Below are 21,141 nucleotides of genomic sequence, written 5' to 3' on the forward strand. Positions count from 1 at the left end.
TTCTCTCCATGTATATTTATCAACCAACTGCAAAGGATATTATTATTTTAAATATTTGACCCCTCTGGTAAAATACAGTCCAATTTCACGTACTCTCAATGCTAAATGAAGGAAGACTTTCTGTGATATTTCTGGAAAGAAATTTTAGGAGAATGTTATTAGGAAATTTCTGGAAATATGGGTGTTGTTTATTCTTTCTGAAGTCTAAAAATAAGCGTTATTCACATGCATTTTTAAATGCTAAGACTGCATGTGAATAGAGCAGGAAAATATCTGTCCCTTTGTGCTGACAGTCCTCCTAATCTTTCATGATTTTCATGCTGAACTCCTCTCCAGGCTTCAAAAAAAGCATTAGCCTCAGAGTAGACAGTGATGTTACATTTTCTTTTATTTTATAGTTTAATGATAAGGAAACATTAGAAAAAAAAAATCTTACAGCAAATTCATGCGTTACCATGTTAGCAGGAAAAGATGAATGGCTACTCTGCATTTAGCAATTAGTGTGATAGATTTAAGGGCTCTTAGAAGAATTTATTGCTCTGGTGTGCCTCGATCACGGAGCAGGGAGGGGCATTTGAGGAAGCTGGGATGATAAATTTTTGCAGTTACTGCTGCTCTATCCACTGTTGCATCTCCCCTCTTGCAGTGGCAGCCAGGTCTGAAATCCTGTCTCACCTTCTGTGGTGTTGGGGTTTAGATTGCACGACAGGAGAAGGAATGCTCCTGGACACAGAGAGTGAGCACAGGGGCTTGGAATAGGGAGCACCTGACAGCTGCTGCTGCTAGAAGAGGAAGGTAGGTGGAGACAATAGGTGTAGGATTTCACAGCATTTACATTAAAAAGCATGACTAGAATCCCTATAAAAACCGTGCTTGACTAGAATCCCTATAAAAACCGTGTTCAACACATCACTTGTGCAGTAAGAGTGGTGGTGTGAATCCTGTGCAGAACAGTCAGCTAAGTAGTTCTCTCTAGAAATACCTACAACAAAATGAGATCACTTCATGGACCCAGGAGCTCAGTAAGTTTGCTGTGGTGGTTGGCAGATAGCAAACTCTGTGCCACATCCCAGCCACAGCAGCTGTCACCCATGCCAGTTATATTGTGCTTGCACTGACTGCAGTCAAACTGCACTACAATGTCACCTCTTCCATTCCTCAGCTTTTCTCACCTGGTGATTAGGCAATACCTGTGCCAATCTAGTCAAGAGATCTCTTTTTTTAATTTGGTGACTTTTTAGAGTCTTTTGTACAAAGAAATTTCTCCTTCTGTCATTAGGTTCAAAGCAGCAAATAATTGAATTTATTCCTCCCATGAACTTCTACTATTATTTAAAGCCATCAGCTGTTTAGGCTACCAAGCTCATTGCAACCTCATTGCCTGACAGAAAGCTTGCTCAAAATCTTATCATTACAAGGCTATTTACCTGGTTTTACAATCCTTGAATATCATTCATGTTCACTGATCTAAACCCACCACTTTTTCTGACCTTGTCTTTCCTGCAGCAGTCACTTACTCAGAAGTAGAGGCAGACTGCTTCAGTGCCTTCCAACCAATGACTGGACTGATCTGAAAAGTGTGGGGCTTCTTCATCTCCCCACTTTAGCATTGGATTGCTATGAAACAGAGCAGAAATTTCCTTGTATCTCTACTTGAAAAGCATCCAATTTCCTACATAACAGTCTCATACTTGTGCTGTGATGTTCCAAGATGTCAGATACTCTCCTTGCAGGCCAAGGACCCACTATTGCTAAATCCTCTAAGAAATTGCACTTTAATTGTCTTTATATCAGCATTTTTCCTGGAGACAATGCCTAACTAAAAGTGATTGCTTGTTTTCATTTTTTGTGACTAATCTTGGAAGGGAACTCTTTGCCAGATATCAATGTCTGCCATCACTCACTGTTTCCTGTGTTTTAAGAGTATGTGTCTGTAAAAGGTATGAAAGCTAGATTTTTGAGGTTGAAATGGGAAGAAACATGAAAACAACTCCTACATTTCCAATACATCCTGGTTTTGAAATTGGAAATGTGACTTTCTCTTTCTGCTCTTAGGAAATATTATCAAAATTAGCTTGTAAAAAATTTGACTAAGCTTATTGCATCCAAGTCTTAATAATTTAGCAGGAATTGCCAGCATTTTTCCTGAATGTCTAATTACCTTTAAAAATCTGATTCTTCTGGGAATGACTACTTTATCTAGAAAATAACCATTTGTTGTTCACTTTCATCTCTCACCATTAAAGAGATCATTATAGTACTTCCTCCACCTTTCTATGATTGCATTGTTTGCAAATAAAGATTTTTATTTTTGTATTTTACTGAACCTTCATGATTCATGTCCTTGCCTCCCAGTACTGAAACACATGTAAAATATTCTGATTATTACATCTACTGTATGCCATATTTTACTTTAATTTCTGCATTGTTGTCTTTTGCATTGTCTTATCAAGGCTATTCTCTGTTCTGGCTTTATTATAATCTTCAATATAAGCATAAATATGAATTCTTATTTTCTTTGGTGAACATTAATCAAAAAAGGAAAGGTCCCCCATGCCTTTATGAGAGCATCCATTGTCTTTATATTTGCATTTGTTCTTCTAATGTTTTTTGATACTCTCTATAGTGCATGTCTGATAGTTTCCTACTCAGTACCAGTTTTCAGTGTGGTCACTTTGTTATCTTTTAATACCTCAGATCCAATATTACTCAAAGATTCTGGGTCACTTTTCATATTTCTTGTCTGCTGTTAAAATGGAACAGATAATCTTTCTCAGATTAGCTGCTCAAATAGAACAGTTCTCATTACAATCAATTTATTTTATGTTCTTGGTGTTATTCCTTTATCTCAAATCAACATAGACCTGTTAATTCCATTTTTACAGGCCTGTGCAAGCTTCTGAAGAAACCTCAGTCTTTTGGTCCCACAAAACTAATCCCCTTTTGCTCTCTGCCATAGCCAAGACTCTCTGTGTCATAGAATCATAGAACCACAGAATATCCTGAATTGGAAGGGACCCACAAGGATCATCAAGTCCAACTCCTGGCTCTGCACAGAACCATCCCCAAGAGTCCCACCAGGTGCCTGAGAGCATTGTCCAAACACTTCTTGAACCCTGTCAGGCTTGGTGCTGTGACCACTTCCTCTATATCTCCTCGTGCCCCAGCTTTTCATTTACTCAGGAAAATGGTGAGAGTCTAAAGGACATAAAAGATGTCGAATGTTCCAAGTTCTTCTGAGAACGCATCTTATACTTCCTTGAGCATTCTTTCAACAGGAGTGGGTGTCCTGGTACTGTGGTCTTCCCTGGTTCATCATTTAGCTTACTGATTGTTGATAATAGAACATTGCTTAACATGATACTACACTTAGTTCTTATCTCACGATCTTTTTTTCCACAAAAGCAGCTGCTTTAGAAACCACTTTGCAACTAAATTTTCTCTCATATGGCGGTGTTGTGCACCCCTACTTTCTCCATAGTGTTTGGGGGAATTCTTGACCTCAAACTATTGAATGTCTCTTTGTTTTTCTTTTTTTTTTCCCAGCTGATTTCTCCTCTTTATCTAATTACATGTTTCTATGTCTTGTGACTTTCTTACAATTTCTTAATTGCACATTTAATGGGGTAAGAATGCCAACTTTATGTCAACTCCGTCTGGAAGACCTGAAGGTTGTTCCTCAATCTCTTTGCAGTTTATCTTCAAACTCTCTCTGGCTTTGGAAGAAAGTGCTGACTGCATAAGAAACCATGGTGTCTGTAGCATCTCCACAGATAATTTCTTTCACCAGATAAAATTCCTAAGAAATATGTTATTGCTTCTCACCAACAGTAACAGTTGTTCAGCTTGTTTGTGATTTCAAGGATGCTACACTTCATTTGTTTACTAAAAATTGGAAAGGAGAAGGAATTAGGGGTTACAGTATTGTTGGCTCGAGCTTGACCTGTCAGTTCTGCTAAGGTAGATGTGGTTTGAGATGGATTTCGAATACACAATTTCTAATATCAGTTCTTATTTGATTTGTGAGATATAAAAAGCCTGTGGACTTCATTACCATTGAAATACATAATTTGAAACTTAAAATACATTAATTATTACTTTTAACAATCAAGTAGGATATGGGAGGTCATGTAGGGAAGGTCTGGGTTTTTTTTAGCATAAAGCTCCTGGTTGGTAAGTGTAAAGAGAGTTTGTGAAGATGTGATATTTTTATCTCTGGCTTTATCTAGAAGGTTTCCTCTTTTCCTTCTTCAATGTCTCTATTAAATAAGTAAAGAGGAGTGGAGAAAGAGAAAAAAGAGAGGGAATCACAATGTCATGACAACACATGCACCATGGTCCAGAGCCCATGTCAAATTATTAGGTGTCAAGTATCCATGGATGGGGCTGGGTGATAGACATATACTACTTTTGGCAATTTCACCTCAAAAATTATGAGTCACTATGTTGATGGTCATGACCAGACAGTGGATATGAAATGGGAGTACTTTGAGTGAGTGCCTGAGTTCCTATAAAAGTGTCTATTGAATGCATTTGCTTCATCAAAGCCCAAACCCACAGGTTCAGAGAGATGTACTCCTATGGTTGACAGCTCAGTCAATATCTCCCCTGCTCTGTCTCTTCCTGTCATAACATTGATTTCTGTAAACTAGAGGAAGTAATCCCTAATGACATTGTGTAACAGCGTTAAGGAAAGATTGTTTTCCCACTACACACTTTTTCATACACAACTTATAAATATATTTCATTACTTACAAACTTTACCTCTTGCAACTCTGTTACATTTTATATTCTGCCATTCTATCCAGATTGGCTGACTTCTTAATGTTTTCTTTCTGATTTTGCCCTTTTATGGAGCAACATACTTGGTGATTCCCCTGCATCATCTCTTCCTCACTGCAAAACAATGATGTCACTCTGACATATGCTATTCTCTCAGCTGCCAAGCAAGCTGAAGGATGCATCATGCACCCTTAGCATGGAGGAGAAGACCATGTTGTCATGTCACCTACCATACTTCCACTGCTGTCAACATCACCCCACTTCGCTTCGCGTCCTAACCCTGTGATCAGCAATGTTCGCTGTTGAGGGGTAAAAAATGCTGCATGGCTGTAATGAAATTACATTCCTGTTATTAACCTGATTATATAATCTTTTCCTGTCTTCCTTTTTTCTAACAAAAAAAAAAAAATCTGTAATTCATCACTCTGCAATTTTGTAGAGCTAGCATCACTAGGAAGCAGGCAGTTTTCCCGGAAGTTCTGGAGGATTTTTAACTTTTAGGGTTTTGAAGAAACCATGGATATTTAAAGTACTTGGAATTTTTTTTTTAGTCTTATATTCAGAGCATGAATTTCCAGCATGGTATTGGTATTGTTGAAAAATGGGATGAGGTTTCGAAGGGAGCAAGGAATTGTGTGTATTTATTGCACAGAAGTGAAAATGGTTTCATGGGTGAGCAGCACATTTGTAATGAACAGGCTTTACTGGGGTTTGTCTCCCTGTGGAACCAGGTGTGATACCAGATTGGAAGCACAGAGCTACCCTTTCCACTGAGCTGACTTCTCTGATCCCTTGAGATGATGTTTGTGAGGAAGAGGCTGTAAAGGATTTAGTATTATCAAGTGTGTGAGGTCTTACCTCACACAGAGAATCAGCATGGCTTAAGGGGGTCTGGAGCCAGACCAGAGACAGGTATGGATTGATATGTAGACATGAAGTCTGTGTTGTTTCATGAGATATTACTGGTTCAAATTTCAGACTCTATAATTCCTCTAAGCACCATTTTTGATCAGGTAGTATCATATAAATTGTCACCATTTCTATTTACCTTGTACATAGGAATTAATAACTTGTCATTTTCTGTACTGCATTGTTGTGGGATAAGCTCAACAAGTGAAAAGAAATAAAACTCAATACTTCAAAAACCAGCTCCCACTGCTGCAGTCTGCTGTGGTTAATGTCAAAAGGACTTTGCTCATTATTCCTTCCTGGACAGTCATAAAGGATATTATAGCCCTTTATAGTATGAGAAGTTAAAACTTTATTTTTCACTCTTGTTTTCTTCATAAATTCCTGCTGTGAAAAAAAAATAAACAAGTTAACCCAAAGGCCTGTGTCTCACAAGAAGCACCCCCTGAATATTGTTTCTTTTTAACATAACATTGCTGGTTCCTCTTTGCAGAAGTCACAGATATATAAAACTCCATTAAAAAAAGAAAAACTTCAGAGAAAGAACTTCAGTGCCTTAACATCTTATAGAGTTGTCAGCTATCTCTATAGCTTTGTTCAGGAAATGACTTTTTTTTTTAAGAGCAAATCAGGAAAATTCCATAGCAAATACAAGAAAAAAAGAATTCTAGATATTGGACAGTGCATAATATATTCTCAATTTCATATCCATCTATACATAAGCAACTGGACTCTATATTCTTTAAAGAAGTAGCATCTTTTGTAAACCAGATGAACTAGAGACCAGCTGAATGCCATCAAGGTTTTAGGCCAGAAGGCCAAAGAGCTCAGGAACTGGTGGTTCATGTAACTGCAATTGTATTCTCAGAGTACTACAGGTATAAGTGTAAGTAGATTTTCTTCAAAGAAAAATGGTTTTGGTATGACTAAGTATTTAGTATACATTCCATTTCTTTTCATATTTTATTTTCTCTATTTATAAAGAAAATAATTTTCTCCCCTTCTTGCCCTGCCAAAAATTTTTAAGTCCTGCAAGTCAAGACAATGTTTCATGTCTTTACCAATGAGCTGCATTTTGGAGAGTAACCCAGTTTGTGGGAGTTCACAAGGCAGTTCACAAGTACCCTGATTGCATAACAAATTTGCTACCATAATAACCCTTTGAAAGGTAGAAGAGGACAAATTGCTTAGGTCCCTTGGTAGCAAGGAGAACAGGGACTGTGGGTAGATTTAATTTCACCTAACATTAGCCATCCCCAGTTAGATGTCTCAATTAAACTGCCTGCTTAGCCTTTCTCTCCAGTGAGTGGATGGAAAGAGACAGGTACTTCCAGACAGTAAATCATCCCATCTCAGGATACTTTTACAGACTAATGGGATGAATTGCCATGCTCATCACAAGACTTTGTAAGTTTATTTGGGTGTAGAACAAGTTATAAACATTGCCTTGGCTATTAGAATATATACTCATTTTTTTGCTTTTAGAAATATTGTCAGAGTAATGACACTTGTAATTCTGGGCTCTGCCTTTTTTTCATAAATTTGAAGTGTGGCTTTATGTTGGAGCTCTCCTTGACTGACTGAAGAATTATTTAGGGACTGTATATGTTCTTGGCCTCTATTGCATGCAGTCACTGCATGCAATAAGCTCATGGAGGAGCTTGTACAGCCTTATCCAAGAATGAAATAGTAACATGTGTTTCCCTGAACTCTCCTGTTGAGCCATACTCCATTGTATTGATTTCCATGTATTCTTTTAAAAGTTCTTTTTCCTGGCTTCTTGCTATGTTATTTACTGTGTTCAGTAGGAGGAATCTTCTGAGAAAACAGTTTTCTTGTGAACTGCATATAAAAAAAAAGCATCTTTGCACATATACTGCATCATTTGCTCTTTTATCTGTGCCACTTCAGGAGAGTGAGAAGTACTTTTTTTTCTTGGTCACACTAGGATTTGGAGGCAGTCTGATGTTTCATCAGCATTCCTCACATTCAGGCTCAGGTTTGGCTAAGTGCTTGAAGCATTGCACCTGAATATACATCAGATTTTTCTCCCCTCACACTGACTGCTGCCCGGGCAGCAGTGTGCAGACCACCAGCTTCCCTCTCCATTTTTCATACAACTTCCATCTCACTTACAAAGCTCACACATCCAGTTTCCAGTCTTACTGCCTTTGGAAGTACAGTCTACTCTGAGTCTTAAACTTTTCTAAAATTTTCAGCAAAACTTTGTGGTCTTTTAAAACAACAGGTGCTCATCTGCAGCTCAGTGAGTTTGACCTCTGTTCACAGGTGGAGGGAATGAGGGAAGGGCCAGGACATAAGGAACAGCTTGGACAGCAGGTAATTAGGGCAGTCAGTCTTAATTAGTTTTTAATAGTTGGGGAGGAGCTTTTGTATCTGCATATGGCTGAGAGGCAGCTTAGGGAGCAGGAATGAGCTGGGGAAGCAGAATAGAAGTAAAGGTAGCTAAGAGTGGGACTTGCTAGAGGCTCTGGAGGTGTTGATGGCTGTTTGCTTTAGGTTGTTTCAGTGATGCTGTTAGGGAGCTCTGCAAGACCAGGGAGGAAGTTTATGTCCAGGGCTTGTGCTAAAGTGCTAATTGTGCCAGAGGGAGCATTCTTAAATATCCTGTGTTTGTGCTCCTTCTTTCTCAAAAGGAGGAGTGATGTGGGAGGTGATTTTAACTGAAGAAAGGGATATGGTTTAAAGGGCTGAATGCAGCCTGTGTTCTCCCTGGTAAAATAGCTTGTGAAAATGCAACACCTTGAGGTCTTTGACATGTAAGCTGCATGCAAAAGCTGTTCATCCAGCAGAGAATATGGTCTGGCTTATGACCTAAGCTGCTAGATATCAAGAGACATATTCTTAGAGGTAGGTGGGTGTCTAATTTCTACTGGTTGCAGCAAAATAGGGGTGGAGGTGTGTGCATTTGGAGTTTGCTTGTGCATAGTTTTTTCACTTGCTTTAAATATTTTAACCATTGAGATGAGCAGGGTTTGTGATCTGACCTTCGGATTTTGTCCTGTTGCCCTTTAGAACCGGGACAGAAGCTTGGAGGAAAATTTCTTCTATGTATTTCAGAATCTACTCTGAATAGTCTAATAAAAAAGCTTCTGTGTGTGAGCAGTGCCAAACTTTGCTCTATAACCCGGTAGTCTGGTTGCCTGGGAACATGCAAGTGAGCCTGCTTCTTGGTCTGTGAATGGAGAAGGGGGGAAAAAAATCTTGGAAGGATAGGGAAAGTAAAAGTCTTTTATACTACTATTTGCAGTTTTTTAAAAATGCCATCTTAATCATATTGGAAGATGAAAGTCATCTAATAAGTACTTCTGAAGTGCTAGTATTTTCTTTTTTGTAATATTAAAAAAAAGAAAAATCATCATTTGTCCTTGTCTTGGGAAGTATTTGTTTGCTGGATGTTTGTCCTGGAAAGGATTTGCCTGTTTCTCTGTAATATTGCAGTACTGTTTCTCTGTGGAATATTTATCTTTCGGATGTCCTTGAAACTGAGACAGAAAAGTTCAAAAGAGTGATTGCTGTGGAGGAAATGTACCTACTAAAGGTATTGCAGTGAGTAATGAAACCCCAGACTGGTATTTATGAGTTTAGACAGGAGGAAGATGCAGCTTTATTGGATGGTACTGAAGGCAGACATCATTACATATATATTAATTAAGAAAGGTGTGTGGTGCTTGTGGAAAGGGATCTTGCTGGAAAACGATTTCCAGGTGCTTCTAGAAAAAACTCCAGCTATCCCATTATTCAACTTGTTGTTCAGAGATTGGCTGGTCATTCTTCTGAAGCAGATGGAGATAGTTTTTCACAAAGCTGAGACCAGCATTGTGTGCACTTTGTCTTTTCTGAAGTTTCCATCAAAAAAAAGTGTTGTTCTGTTACATGGTGTATCTGTTCATTAAAAATGCCCATCCTTTTAAGGGTGTCTAGGAGAAGATAAATACACTATACAGTAATGCTAATAATTAAATTTGTAAAATTACTGCTTTTTGATAGACTAACACACAAATACAATTCCAGCAGTGGCTGTTTCTCATTAGTTAGAATGACATGCCAGCTTTAGAATGTGTAATGATGTATAAGCCCTGGTGGTTATAATTGGCATAGAAATGTACTATATCCTTGGGTGTTAAAAGCCATAAGCTATTTATTTTCATACTTACAAAGACTGTACTACATTGTGGTATAAATCTCACATGGTTGTCACAAATGCATTTTTTTTTTAGTAATTTATGTCCATATGGTTCAAATATGAATCTGTCCCCCTTATTAGCATCCTGCTGGTGACAAAATGTACTGATAAATTAGTATCGTATGTCTGGAAAGCCTGTTTGAATTCAGATCTCATGCAAAAGAAACTTAAACCCACCTGGTCTTCCTGATATAACTAGCCTTGTTGTCATGCAGATTTTGTAATACATGAGCTTACACAGTATAGTAGTGATATGCTTGCAAGAAACTTGGTTATTTGCTGTGGTATCCAGTGTGTTTATTTGGTTGTTTTTCTTTCTTTTTTTAAGCACCACATTCACATAAGTAAGGAGTGGATTTGAAGCTCTTCTATTACACCAGAATCTAGTTTAAACTGGGTGTAGATGGTGTTGAAGTTGATGATATAAAATAATTTTGAAACCAGAGATGATGTGTAACAAAATAATTGATGGAGTTGTATTAGATGCCATAATGCATTGATTCTTCTTCAGTATCAAAAGCAGTTTGATTGTAAAGTCTCTATGTGACACACATGATATGGATGTGAAAGTATGGCCTTTTTTCTTAGGGCTTTGGAGAAAAAAGATAGAGAAATGGGTGAAAGAAACGTAGTGATAAATCCTAACGGCTGTTTTTCTTAAAAAGAATGTTGGTGTATAAATAATCCATTACTTATTCCAAAAATATTCAAAAATGAAACTTAGGTAAGGTGAAGTGATTCTGAAAGAATAAGTATTTTGTTTTGACACCCTCCTTTCAATCTTCCAGCCCATAAGAACCACCATGTGTCACTGTTCTCCACTTGAACAGTGAGCCATTGACCCCAGCTGAGTGTGACCTTGTTGCCAGTTCTTTATCTGCTGGTTGATCTGTCTGTCAAATCTGTGTCTCTCCAGTTTAGAGCCAAGGCTCTGGTGTGGGACAGTGTCAGAGGCTTTTCACAAGTCCAGAGAGGTGATGTCAGTGGCTCTTCCTTTACAGCACGTTTGCTTAATCTGAGTAAATTCTCTGCCTGATGGGTTTGTAGCCTCAGTTTAGGGATGGGTTTAGCATTTAAATGTGCGGTCTAGGGGACAAGTACAGATTGAAGTGAATATTTAGGTCCTGAGGTTCGAGGCTGAAAAGGGCATTGGTTGCAAATTCATCAAGCTTCCGTCTATGTGATTTTTGTCTCATATTTGTGGTTTCTGGGTCTCTTGTTTAGGGTTTTGGTGTTTTGTTTTTTACTATAGGTATTTACATGGTTGAGATTGGCGAAGTTGCCTGTGTGTATGATGGACGTGTGGATGAATATTTGACGTGTCCTTCTTTTCTTTTGCAGAGACCTACAGCCAACAAGACTTCTGGTGCTCCTTCCTACAGCAGATGGTCCAGTTCACAGCCCCATCAGGTAATATGCCCTTGTCAAAAAGGATATGAAGCTCAGGTTGACACATGCATCCTTTTGAAATGAATTTGTGAGGGGATCTGAGAGCGTTACCTACCTTCACTAGCCCAGCTGGGTCACGCTGCTCTCTGAGGTTGTTGCAGGATATCCTGTGGCAAACTCCTGGATGCAGTTGCTGCTCATGGAGGAGCTTGTACAACTGTGCCTCCTGTAATGCAGTGGTGCCTCTCTGGTTTGTCAGGCATGGTTATTGTGCCTGGATCCCCCTGTCCTTTGCATCTTGTCACTTAAGCTACAAGTGTGGGTGTTTGATGCCCTTTGGCCACACATGAAGTCTGTTCTCCTATGCTAGCCTTTCCCCCACCACTGCCCCAGGGGTTTTCTGTGGTTGCAATGGTCAAAACTTCAGGAAAACTTGTTAATTGAAACTGAAGCCCGAAACTCTTGAATGATAGCCAGGAAACAATGTTATAGTTGATGATTCTTTATAAGAATTTGAATGGTATTCAGGGTTTCTGTTATTTTATCAAAATCAAAAGTCTTTTTTGACTATAGACAAGGATATGGCTGCTTTTGTTTTTAAAGAACAATGTATTTAAACTAAAGCAACTTTATCTTTAAAAACTCTTCAGGTGTCTCTTCAGTAATGATTGCATTGGCTTTGCTTTCGTCCAGACTCCAAACTCTTTGTTTTTCATACCTCTTTCTACATACACATTAAAAAAAAAAAAAAAGGCACCAAAACCCCAGTAACCCACAAAAACCAAAACCACCACTCCCCCTTGACATGATGAAAAGTTTAAATTATTGTGGTGAACAAACCCTTGATCTGACATGCTAGATTTTCTTTTTGAAGGACATTTGTAGACAAAGAGAGGAAACTTCCACTAAGTTGTGATTTGGCCTCAAAAACTAAAGCAAAAGAAACTGTGAACTTAATTTGTACTCAGATTAGGATGGGAAAAAACGTGGCTAAGTGCTTCATGGGCTGTTAGCTACCTTTTTCACTATCCTCCCAGTTTTAATAGTCATGTTTTCACAAAGTATTGTGAGTTTTGTGCCTTCCCTTCAGATAAAAATAGGGTTCTTTTGCTTGCAAAGTTTTCCAAGTGTTCAGTCTTTCACTTTTTCAACACTGAACTTTTAGGGTAAAAGTGAAGAATGCATAGACAAAAGTTTGACTCTTCAGTGGTTATTGCTTACTCCATCCTAGGGCATTAGACAGTGAGCAAGAAAAAGTTCATAACTGATACATACAGGCACTGTTCCCCTCTTCCTGTGTGTGTCTGCAGTTGTCTGTTAATAGGAGATGAATTCCTAAGTCAGGAGGAGACCACCCTAACAAATCATATGAAATGCATCTTATGCTCTGCACACTTGATTTACTTTTTGAGGAGGGAGGGAAACATAAGTGCATAATAAAGATTGTTTGTAGTGTTACAACCCTGTCAAACCACTAGCAGAGCTGAGGGATTAATACCAGGAATGTTGCTTGAAACACTCTCCAATATCTGCAGGTAAAAAAATTGTTCTAATGTATTAAAGGATGCTTGTGGTAGTTTCTCTCCACGTATATTGTACCCCTTATGTTTGACTCTTGTTTTCCTTTGTCATTTCTACTCTAATCTTTTCTTTTTCTTCCTTGTTTATTGTCAGCTTTTGTCTTCAGTGTTTTGGCTTTAATAAGCTTATAAACTTGCCTCATGGATATTATAAATGCCAGTACCAACTGTGAGGATGTATAGGCTTGCTGTGGTTCCGTTTGGGAGGCTGGAATACTGCTGTGCACTCTCATGAGCTGAGTGGCAAAATATTTGTTTTGGATAAGAGATTTGTATTCAGCCTTGCAACTTGCCAGCATCTATATATAGTTTATTTAAAGTTTGTTTTTTTTTTTTTTTATATTTTTTTAAGATAGCTTTCCAGGAAAGAAAAAGATTAAAGTTCAAAATTCACAGTGTGCATTTTCTTTAGTCTCATGCAGTGAACCCAGTGAAGGCTTTTCCACATGCATCTTACAAGAATCCACACACAAACCTAATAGAACTACATAGCTGAGACCTTTGATGCATCTAAGAAATGTTAAAAGTTAAATTGATTTCTTCCTTCTTTCCCCTAAGTTTTTCTTTTTTCATTTCCTCTATCTATGTGAAGTTGGAAGGTCCATTAGGTGAGAGATTTGAAAGGGTGAGGTCAATGAGTCACAGAAAATAACACATTTTTCCCTGACTTATTTTGCTTTGTGCTACCCAGACATGCTTATATTTTGTGTTGGATAAACTGGAGCATGTTTATCTATCTCAAATATGCCATCTGGGGAAGGTTTTTAATCAGTTTCTATCAACTTATCGCTCTCTTGGACACATGGAATTTGTATGCTCAGGTTTTTTTTTATATAAAGCTGCTCAGAGAATAGTGTTGTTCGGGTTTTTTTTTTCCCACTGCCCCTTGAGCCTGAAAAAATGTCTTGTTGCAAGGGAGGCATCTTTGAAACTTGATTTAGAGGTTCCTTCTGACTGCCCTGGGAAAGAGGCATTAGTACCTGGTTCAAGCTAGGTTTCTTCAAGCATGCATTCCTCTTCTCAATGTCAGAATAAGGAGCCATTAGTCTAAAAGGTTGATTTTTTTTTTTTTTTTTTTTTTTTTTTTTTTTTTTTTTTTTTTTTTTTTTTTTTTTTGGATTCGAGGAATTTATCAATTGAATTAAGGAATTTGAGGAGTGGGCAGGAAAGCCAAACTTTCAACATCTCAGCTTCTGAACTGGCATCCATGGAGCTCTGGGATCCTATTGCCTTCAGATGTATTAAACTGGCTTGAGGGATGGAATCAAGGAGGAGATACAGATGCTAATGAACCAAAATTGCCTACACTATGTTCTTGGCTACTGGCATTGCTTGATGTGTGAAAAAGTCTGCAGCAATTTTGTGAGAAGCTCTGAACTTAGTACTTCTGTGGTGCTCTGAAGGCTGCTGCCTGAAGTGCAAGTGGCTCTTAGAACTGATGAAAATGAATGAGGAAGTGGCACTTTATCAGGGATGATGGTATAGCTATTTCTAACGTGATGCTGCTTTTGCTGAGTGGGATGACATCCAAGGCAGAGCTTCTTGTAGTGATGGCAAATCCTTGTGTGGGACAGTCTGTCTGACATGAGGAATCAAAGGTACACAGGCAGGCTGGGACACGAGGCACTCGGCTTTGCAGCTTGGCTGTCTCTGAAAGCAGCTTTAACATTAACAATTGACTCATTACTGGTAATGACTTGAGAACTGTGTGCTAGTAAAAATGAAGACAATTAAGAGAAAATACCTCTTTTTTTCCTTAGGAAAAAGAGAAGAAACCATATATTTCAGATGCCAGCTTAAGGTCGAGGCATTGAAAAAATCCATAGATAAAGTGTCCTAAAAGAAAGAGTAATGGGACAACGATCCTCCTAATTTGCTATGTCCTAACTGTTAATGAGAGGCAAAAAGTCAGTAGCAACCTAGTCAGATCTCAGAAATACATCCACCTTGTATGCAGGTAGAAGATAGTGAAGTGATAGGCTGACTTTTCTTGCTCATGAGCACACTAGGGAGCTGGTGAAATCTGACAATTCATTTGGTCTCCACTGTTGGCTGGCATCTTAGTGGCAATATTCCAGGTCTCTTGCACAAAGGTTGTTAGCAAGACTATCTTTAGAAATGCCTAGATTATATTACTTTCTAGAAATATTCAAATGCCTCTTCAATATTAGGTGCTAAATGAGCCTGCAGAATAATTGGTGTGTATTAAATATCATTAAAAATAATATAGAACATTTCAGCATCTTTCTCCTCCTCATATCTATTAGCAGGGCATTAGTTTATGAGCTAATGAAGTAAAAAATGCAGGAAGTGAAACTATGTCCAATGGGCCACAGGACAGGAGGGCTCTCAGCTGTGATTCCATAATGTTCCTCTGTCTGGTTCCACTGCTGCTTTGTTACAGAGTTATTGCTCTGACTTTCTGGTAGAGGCAAAACAAACTCATTGCTTTCTTGCTGGTAGTCAGAGCCTTGTCCATTGCTGAACTTGGCACCAGTGCCTTAAGGCCAGAATATGTGGGTTTTTTTCCTCCAATAAAGAAAGACTCTTTAAAACTTAAAGCTCTTTAAACACAGGGATAAGTACTATATTTTAGCACAAAGTGGTTAGCAGTTTCTCAGAGGAATCTGGACAGATAATGGATGTTGATAAACATTCAGTGTAGTGTCTATATTTCAAACAGCCAAAATATTTTCTCTTTCCATGTGATAGTTTATAATACAGCTTGTTTGTGATGGTGATGATGGAAATACCAGTATACCAGTCAGGAAGGCAGAAGCTAAGAAAGGTGATTTTCCAGCTATACTGTGGCAGCTGTTTTGTTGAATTTCAGGTCAGAGATTTCAGTATACATAATTTCTCTCTTTCTTTGTCCCTGTTGTGTGTGTCCCTGCTTTCCCCTTGCCTTGTTTTTGCCCTTGTATTCTTCCTGTGTGTGTGTTGGAGCAGTAACGCGTTGGTAAGAAGATAATTAGACAGGTGTCTGTTCAGTAGGCTTTTTCACAGCGCACAAGGTCAAAATGAACCTCGTGATTAATTGTGCAGCATGAGAGTAGAGAATTTATTTAGTTTTAGGAAGCCAGACTAGGTATGGCTTCTGGTAGCAGTTGGGACTGTTGTAGCCTAAGACACCTCCACGTGGAATTTCATGGCTTCTTGGAGCAGGAAGATGGGTTATGGTGAGTTTCCTTGATGGGTTCTGGCAGGCTGCCTGAACACAAAGATAATCGGAGCAATGGCTCAGAAGATCTATTCCTGTAAAGAGAGTTTTCTTCTAAACTGGTGGAAGATAGCTAGTTCTAAATACTAAATAAAGGGTAATAAATAGTAATGTACTCAATTGCTTTGATTCTTATTTGTTTTCCTTCAGTGCCTTGAGTCTGACTTGGAAAAAGTTGGTATTGAGAAAGTCACTGTCTCCCTGATGACTGAGCTCTTTGCTTTTCTGCTGAGCACTGCACACTGTGGCAGTAAACTTTAGGTTATGTGCCTGTCTGCTAGAAAACTTACTGTGAACACCAACTGACGAAGCCACTGAAGCCACTGAACAGCTGTCAAGTGGCAACACAATTCCTTCACTCTTGCCCTAGGTTTGAGCTGCAGTGTGCTCATCTAAATGACAGTGACTTAGTCCAGCTATTAGGGTTAAACCTTATTTTTAAGGGTCAGATGAGGTCTGGCAACTTTCCAAAGGCAAACCAGACAACTCAAGCCACAGAAATATCTTCCTTCTTCCTGGCACTTGGTGTTTACCCCAAAAAAGTAGCAAAAATCAATGGGCTCAATTAGACTTAATAAGGGAAATTTGCCAGTTTTGCAATAAATGGAGTGGAAATCCCTAAATACCTCCTTTCCATAGTATATCTTTTCAGAGCTAGACATTCCTCTTTACCATAGGTCATCAGTTTTGCAGCATTGCATCTTGATCTTTGTTACATTTGGATAAGCACATGGAAAAATCAAGTATGTACTGATAGAAACTGAATTTTTTGACATGTCAAAGGTACTCACTGAATTTCAACAAGCCTCTGTTAGGTTTACCTTGGATCACTCATTAAATTTGAGTTTGAGGTGGAGACAGTCCCTTACAAGAGCAAATTTAAGTAGTTAAACACTTAAAAGGATAGTTATTCTTTTATGCATCATGTGTTGCCCTAAGTTCACTGAAAGTTTGGAAAATGTGAATATCTGTGATCAGCGCTCCAGGTCTGCTCTTATTCCATGTATAAGCCATATTATGCGCATGAGAGCCCTGTGGGATTTTGTCAACTATTGATAAAGATAGACCCATGTGTTAGGTCAGTCTTTATTAGCAGCAGACAATATATTAGCCATTCTCTTTTTTTTTTTTTTTTTTTGTCTCACCTCTCATACACTTATCCATCTTTTCTGCTGCTGCTTGTTAGGTTCAACTGGAAACCTGATGTTAAAAGTTCTTTCTGCTTTCCAAAGTTTGATGATTCCTCCGTGAAATCAGGGGGCTGCTGCTTCTGGCATGATGCTTTTTGTAGGAGCATGTAAGGGAAGATTGAACCTGGCATATGTTTCATAAAGCCACAGGAATCTGCACTGGCAGCCCCAACTTCACCAAGGTCATGGGCAAAGGCAGAGTTAATCTCAGTGACTGCTTTGCAAGTAACAGGAGAGCAGGGCACACTGAGTTGGCTGCTCAGCTAAATGCATCAGTACACCAGGATGTGTAAGCTATTTTTATTGTGTGAAGATAACTCAGCCAAATGAGACTCAGGAGCAATTGTGTCTGTTGCCAACCAAAGTACAACATAAACTTAGCTTTGAAAAGTTAAGGCTTTTGTAAATGAAATGTGAGGGGAACTATAAAAGGAAACTGATTTTTTTTTTTTTAATGGTCAGTGGTAGAATATGAGTAAATGTAAATGTGTGCACTGTTATTCAAAGGTTGCTCTTCCAAGTATGCTACCTGTTGTCTGGGCATAATCACCAGGCAGCTGACTGAACTGAACATAAAGCTGTTTCCTAAGCTCCAACAGGGTAAGAGCCTGAGCCTGGAGGGAAGCAATGGTGTTCATAAGATCCAACCCCATGCTTTCATTTAACAACTTGTGGAGAAACACTTTGTGTCTGACACAGCTACTAACATAGCAGGATGAAGACTAACGGTACCTTTAGAAAGAACCCTAAACTTATATTTAAAAGAAGGGCTTATGTTTTATAGTCACTATAAATGACAAAATGCAGGCTCTATTCTGCAATCTGTGCATCTGGTACCTCTAGTCTACTCTGTGGGTTGGATATAAATATTCCTCACCAAGCATGGGATTTGGGCATTTGTTACCAAAGTCTTGGTAAACCAATTATGTTAAATTTCTCCCAATTATACTGTATAAATGTTAAACTTTAGGTGCAATAGTTATGAAAACATAGGACTCTTCCAAGACTCAATGTAGTGTATTTCTCTTCTACAGGTGTGAGGAAGAAATAGCAGGTTTCCTTTCTCAGGAAGGGAAAGTTATCATTACTCTGTTAGATACCATTGGGTATCATGTTGTGCTTTCAAGTAAGGGTTCAGAAGATTCCCCCTATAGCTTGGCTGATCTTAAAAATCAGTATGCAGGGGAGAAAAACCCTTTTTTTCAAAATGATGTTTCTAAACAGCTGATTTTTTTTTTGTTTGGTTGGGTTTTTTTTGTTTGCTAGGCCAGCAAACTTTTTAGTCCCTTCAACTGTTGTGTAATTACTTTTGATGACAAACACCAAATGTATTTTGCAAAGTGTCTGCTCAGTGGGCTCAAGTTTGTCTAGAGAAATGTGTGTGCTGGGCATGGGGGAAAAACTACCAGCATTTGCAATGACTTCTGTAGATGTAAAATGTTTTCAAAAGCTATTTGTCAGCTGCACTTTTGTTGCCTCTCAAAACTATTTTCTTCTAGAGGAAGAATTTAGAAAGATTTAAAAAGACTGCAAACTATATCATTCTACAGATTTTTTAACCATAAAGACAAAATTCTCTGTGTCATCACTGGAAGATTCCCAGGCTCTTTTGGAAGCCTCACTTCAAAACTGCAGACTCAGTTTGAGAAATCCCAGGAATGTTCCTCCCATAAGTCTTTTTTGTCTGTTTGGCTTAGCAAGTTGAGCTTATTGGTATTTTATCTGTGAATGCTGACTGCTCCCTCTTTGACTGAATTTGATGAGAAAAAGGAAGGATGCAAGTTTGTTGAACCTTTCAGAGATGTGAGGTTTTTATGGGAATTGCAAGAGTACAACAGAGGGAGAGATGTTGGTAATGCCATACCAAAGAAAAGCATGAGATCACCCTTCAGTAGCCATTGGGCAGTTCATGGGGGAGAATCATAGAATGGCCTAGGTTGAAAGGAATCTTAAAGATTATCTAGTTCCAAACCCCTGCTATTGTCAAGAATACCTTTCACTGGACCAGGTGGCTCAGAGTCCCATCCAACCTGGCCTTGAACACTTCCAGGGATAGAGCTTCCACCACTTCCTTGGACAACTTCTTCTGGTGCCCCACCACCCTCAAAATTAAGAATTTCTTCCTGATAGCTAATCCAAAACCTATTGTCTCTAAACCCATTTCCGTTTGTCCTCTCAGTACATGCACTTGCAAAAAGTGTCATCTTTTTGTGGGCTCTGTTCAGATACTGGAAGGTCACAATTTGGTCACCCCAAAACCTTCTCTTCTCCAGGCTGATGAATCCCATTTTTTAGTCTTTCCTCATAGGAGAGGTGCTCCATCTCTCTAATCATGGTGGCAGTCCTCCTCTGGACCTGCTCCAATGGATTGCTGTCCTTTCTGTGCTGGGGAACCCATGGCTGGATGCAGTGTTCCAGGTGGGGTTTCACCACATGGGAGAAGAGGCACAGAATCCTCTCGCTTACCCTGCTGGCCATGCTGCTTTGTATGCATCCCAGGGTTGGATTGGATCAACTGCACATTGGCTGCAAGTGCACATTGCCAAATAATGTCTAGGCTCTCATCCACCAGCATCCCTGAGTCCTGAGCTGGGCTGCTCTTGATCTGTTTGTTTCCAGTCTGTGCTGATACTGACCCAGGTGCAGCACCTTGTTATTGGTCTTGTTAAACTGTGAGATTCCCATGGGCCTATTTCTTGAGCTTGTCCAGGTCCCTCTGGATGACATCCCCTCTTTTGATGTGGTATTTGCAAATTTGTCCAGGGCGAACCCTTTGTCTATGTCATTAATGGAGACATTAAATAACACTGATCTCAGTATGGACTTCCAAAGGACACTCCTTGTCACTGATGTCCTTTAGGACTCTGAGCCACTGACCACTACCTTCTGCATGCAAGAGTCCAACCAATTCCTTATCCACTTATCAGTTCAGCCATTAAATCCACCTCGGTCCAATTTTGAGAGACTGATGTTATGGGGGACCATAGATGACATCTATGTCCCTTTCCTTTGTCCACTGATGTAGTCACTCTGTCATGGAAAGCCACTAGGTTAGTCAGGAAGGACTTGCCCTTGGTGAAGCTGTGCTGACTGTCCTCAATCACCTCTTTGTCCTCCCTGTTGTCTAAGCACAGCTTCTAGGAGGATCTGTTCCGTGATCTTGCCAGGCCCAGAGGTGAGGCTGGCATGGGTCCCACGTTCTCTTTTCTACCCTTTTTATAGATGGGTGTGATGTTTCCCTTTTACTAGTCACCTGGGACTTTACCTGACTGCCATGACTTTTCAAATATCATGGAGAGTGCTTTTACAATCAGCCAATTCCCTCAGGACTCTGGGATGCATTTCATTGGTCCCCATAGACGTATTTACTTTCAGGTTCCTCAGGTGGTGGTGAGCCTATTCTTTACTTGCAGCACGGAATATGGTCCCCAACGTGCTCTCCATTCACTTGACAGGTACAGGAAGAGAAGTTGCCATTGAAGACAGAGGCAAAAAATTTGTTTAGTACTTCAGGCTTCTTTTCATCTGTTATTGCCAGTTTTCCAGTATTGTTCACTGGGGAGAATACACCTTCTTTGACCTTCCTATTCTGTTTAACATCCTTGTAGAAGCCCTTGTTATTCTTTGCATCCCTTACCAGGTTCAGTTCCAGCTTCACCTTGGCCTTCCTCACCCCATTCCTATACAATTGAATGTCATCTCTGTATTCCTCCCAGATTACCTGTCCTTGCTTCCTTTGTGCTTTTGCTTCCTCCCCTTTAGTTTGACCAGCAGTTCCCTACCCAGCCACGTGGGTCTCTTGTCTTCCTTGACCAGTTTTTGCTCGTGATGATTGTTAGCTCCAGGACTCTATGGAAGACTTCC

At 39.3% G+C, this 21,141-nt stretch overlaps 1 protein-coding gene across 5 annotated transcripts in view; it reads left to right on the forward strand.

The window, feature by feature from the left end:
* The window catches only part of RBMS3 (RNA binding motif single stranded interacting protein 3), a 705,639-nt gene that overhangs the window by 93,914 nt on the left and 590,584 nt on the right, over nucleotides 1-21,141 (forward strand). For all 5 annotated transcript variants that reach the window (XM_077177065.1, XM_077177068.1, XM_077177076.1 and 2 more), the window contains one exon: nucleotides 11,240-11,308. In XM_077177065.1, coding sequence (XP_077033180.1) covers nucleotides 11,240-11,308 — 69 coding nt within the window. The remainder of the gene's footprint in view (nucleotides 1-11,239; nucleotides 11,309-21,141) is intronic.

Source organism: Agelaius phoeniceus, chromosome 1, assembly GCF_051311805.1.
Source record: "Agelaius phoeniceus isolate bAgePho1 chromosome 1, bAgePho1.hap1, whole genome shotgun sequence".
NCBI lineage: Eukaryota > Metazoa > Chordata > Aves > Passeriformes > Icteridae > Agelaius > Agelaius phoeniceus.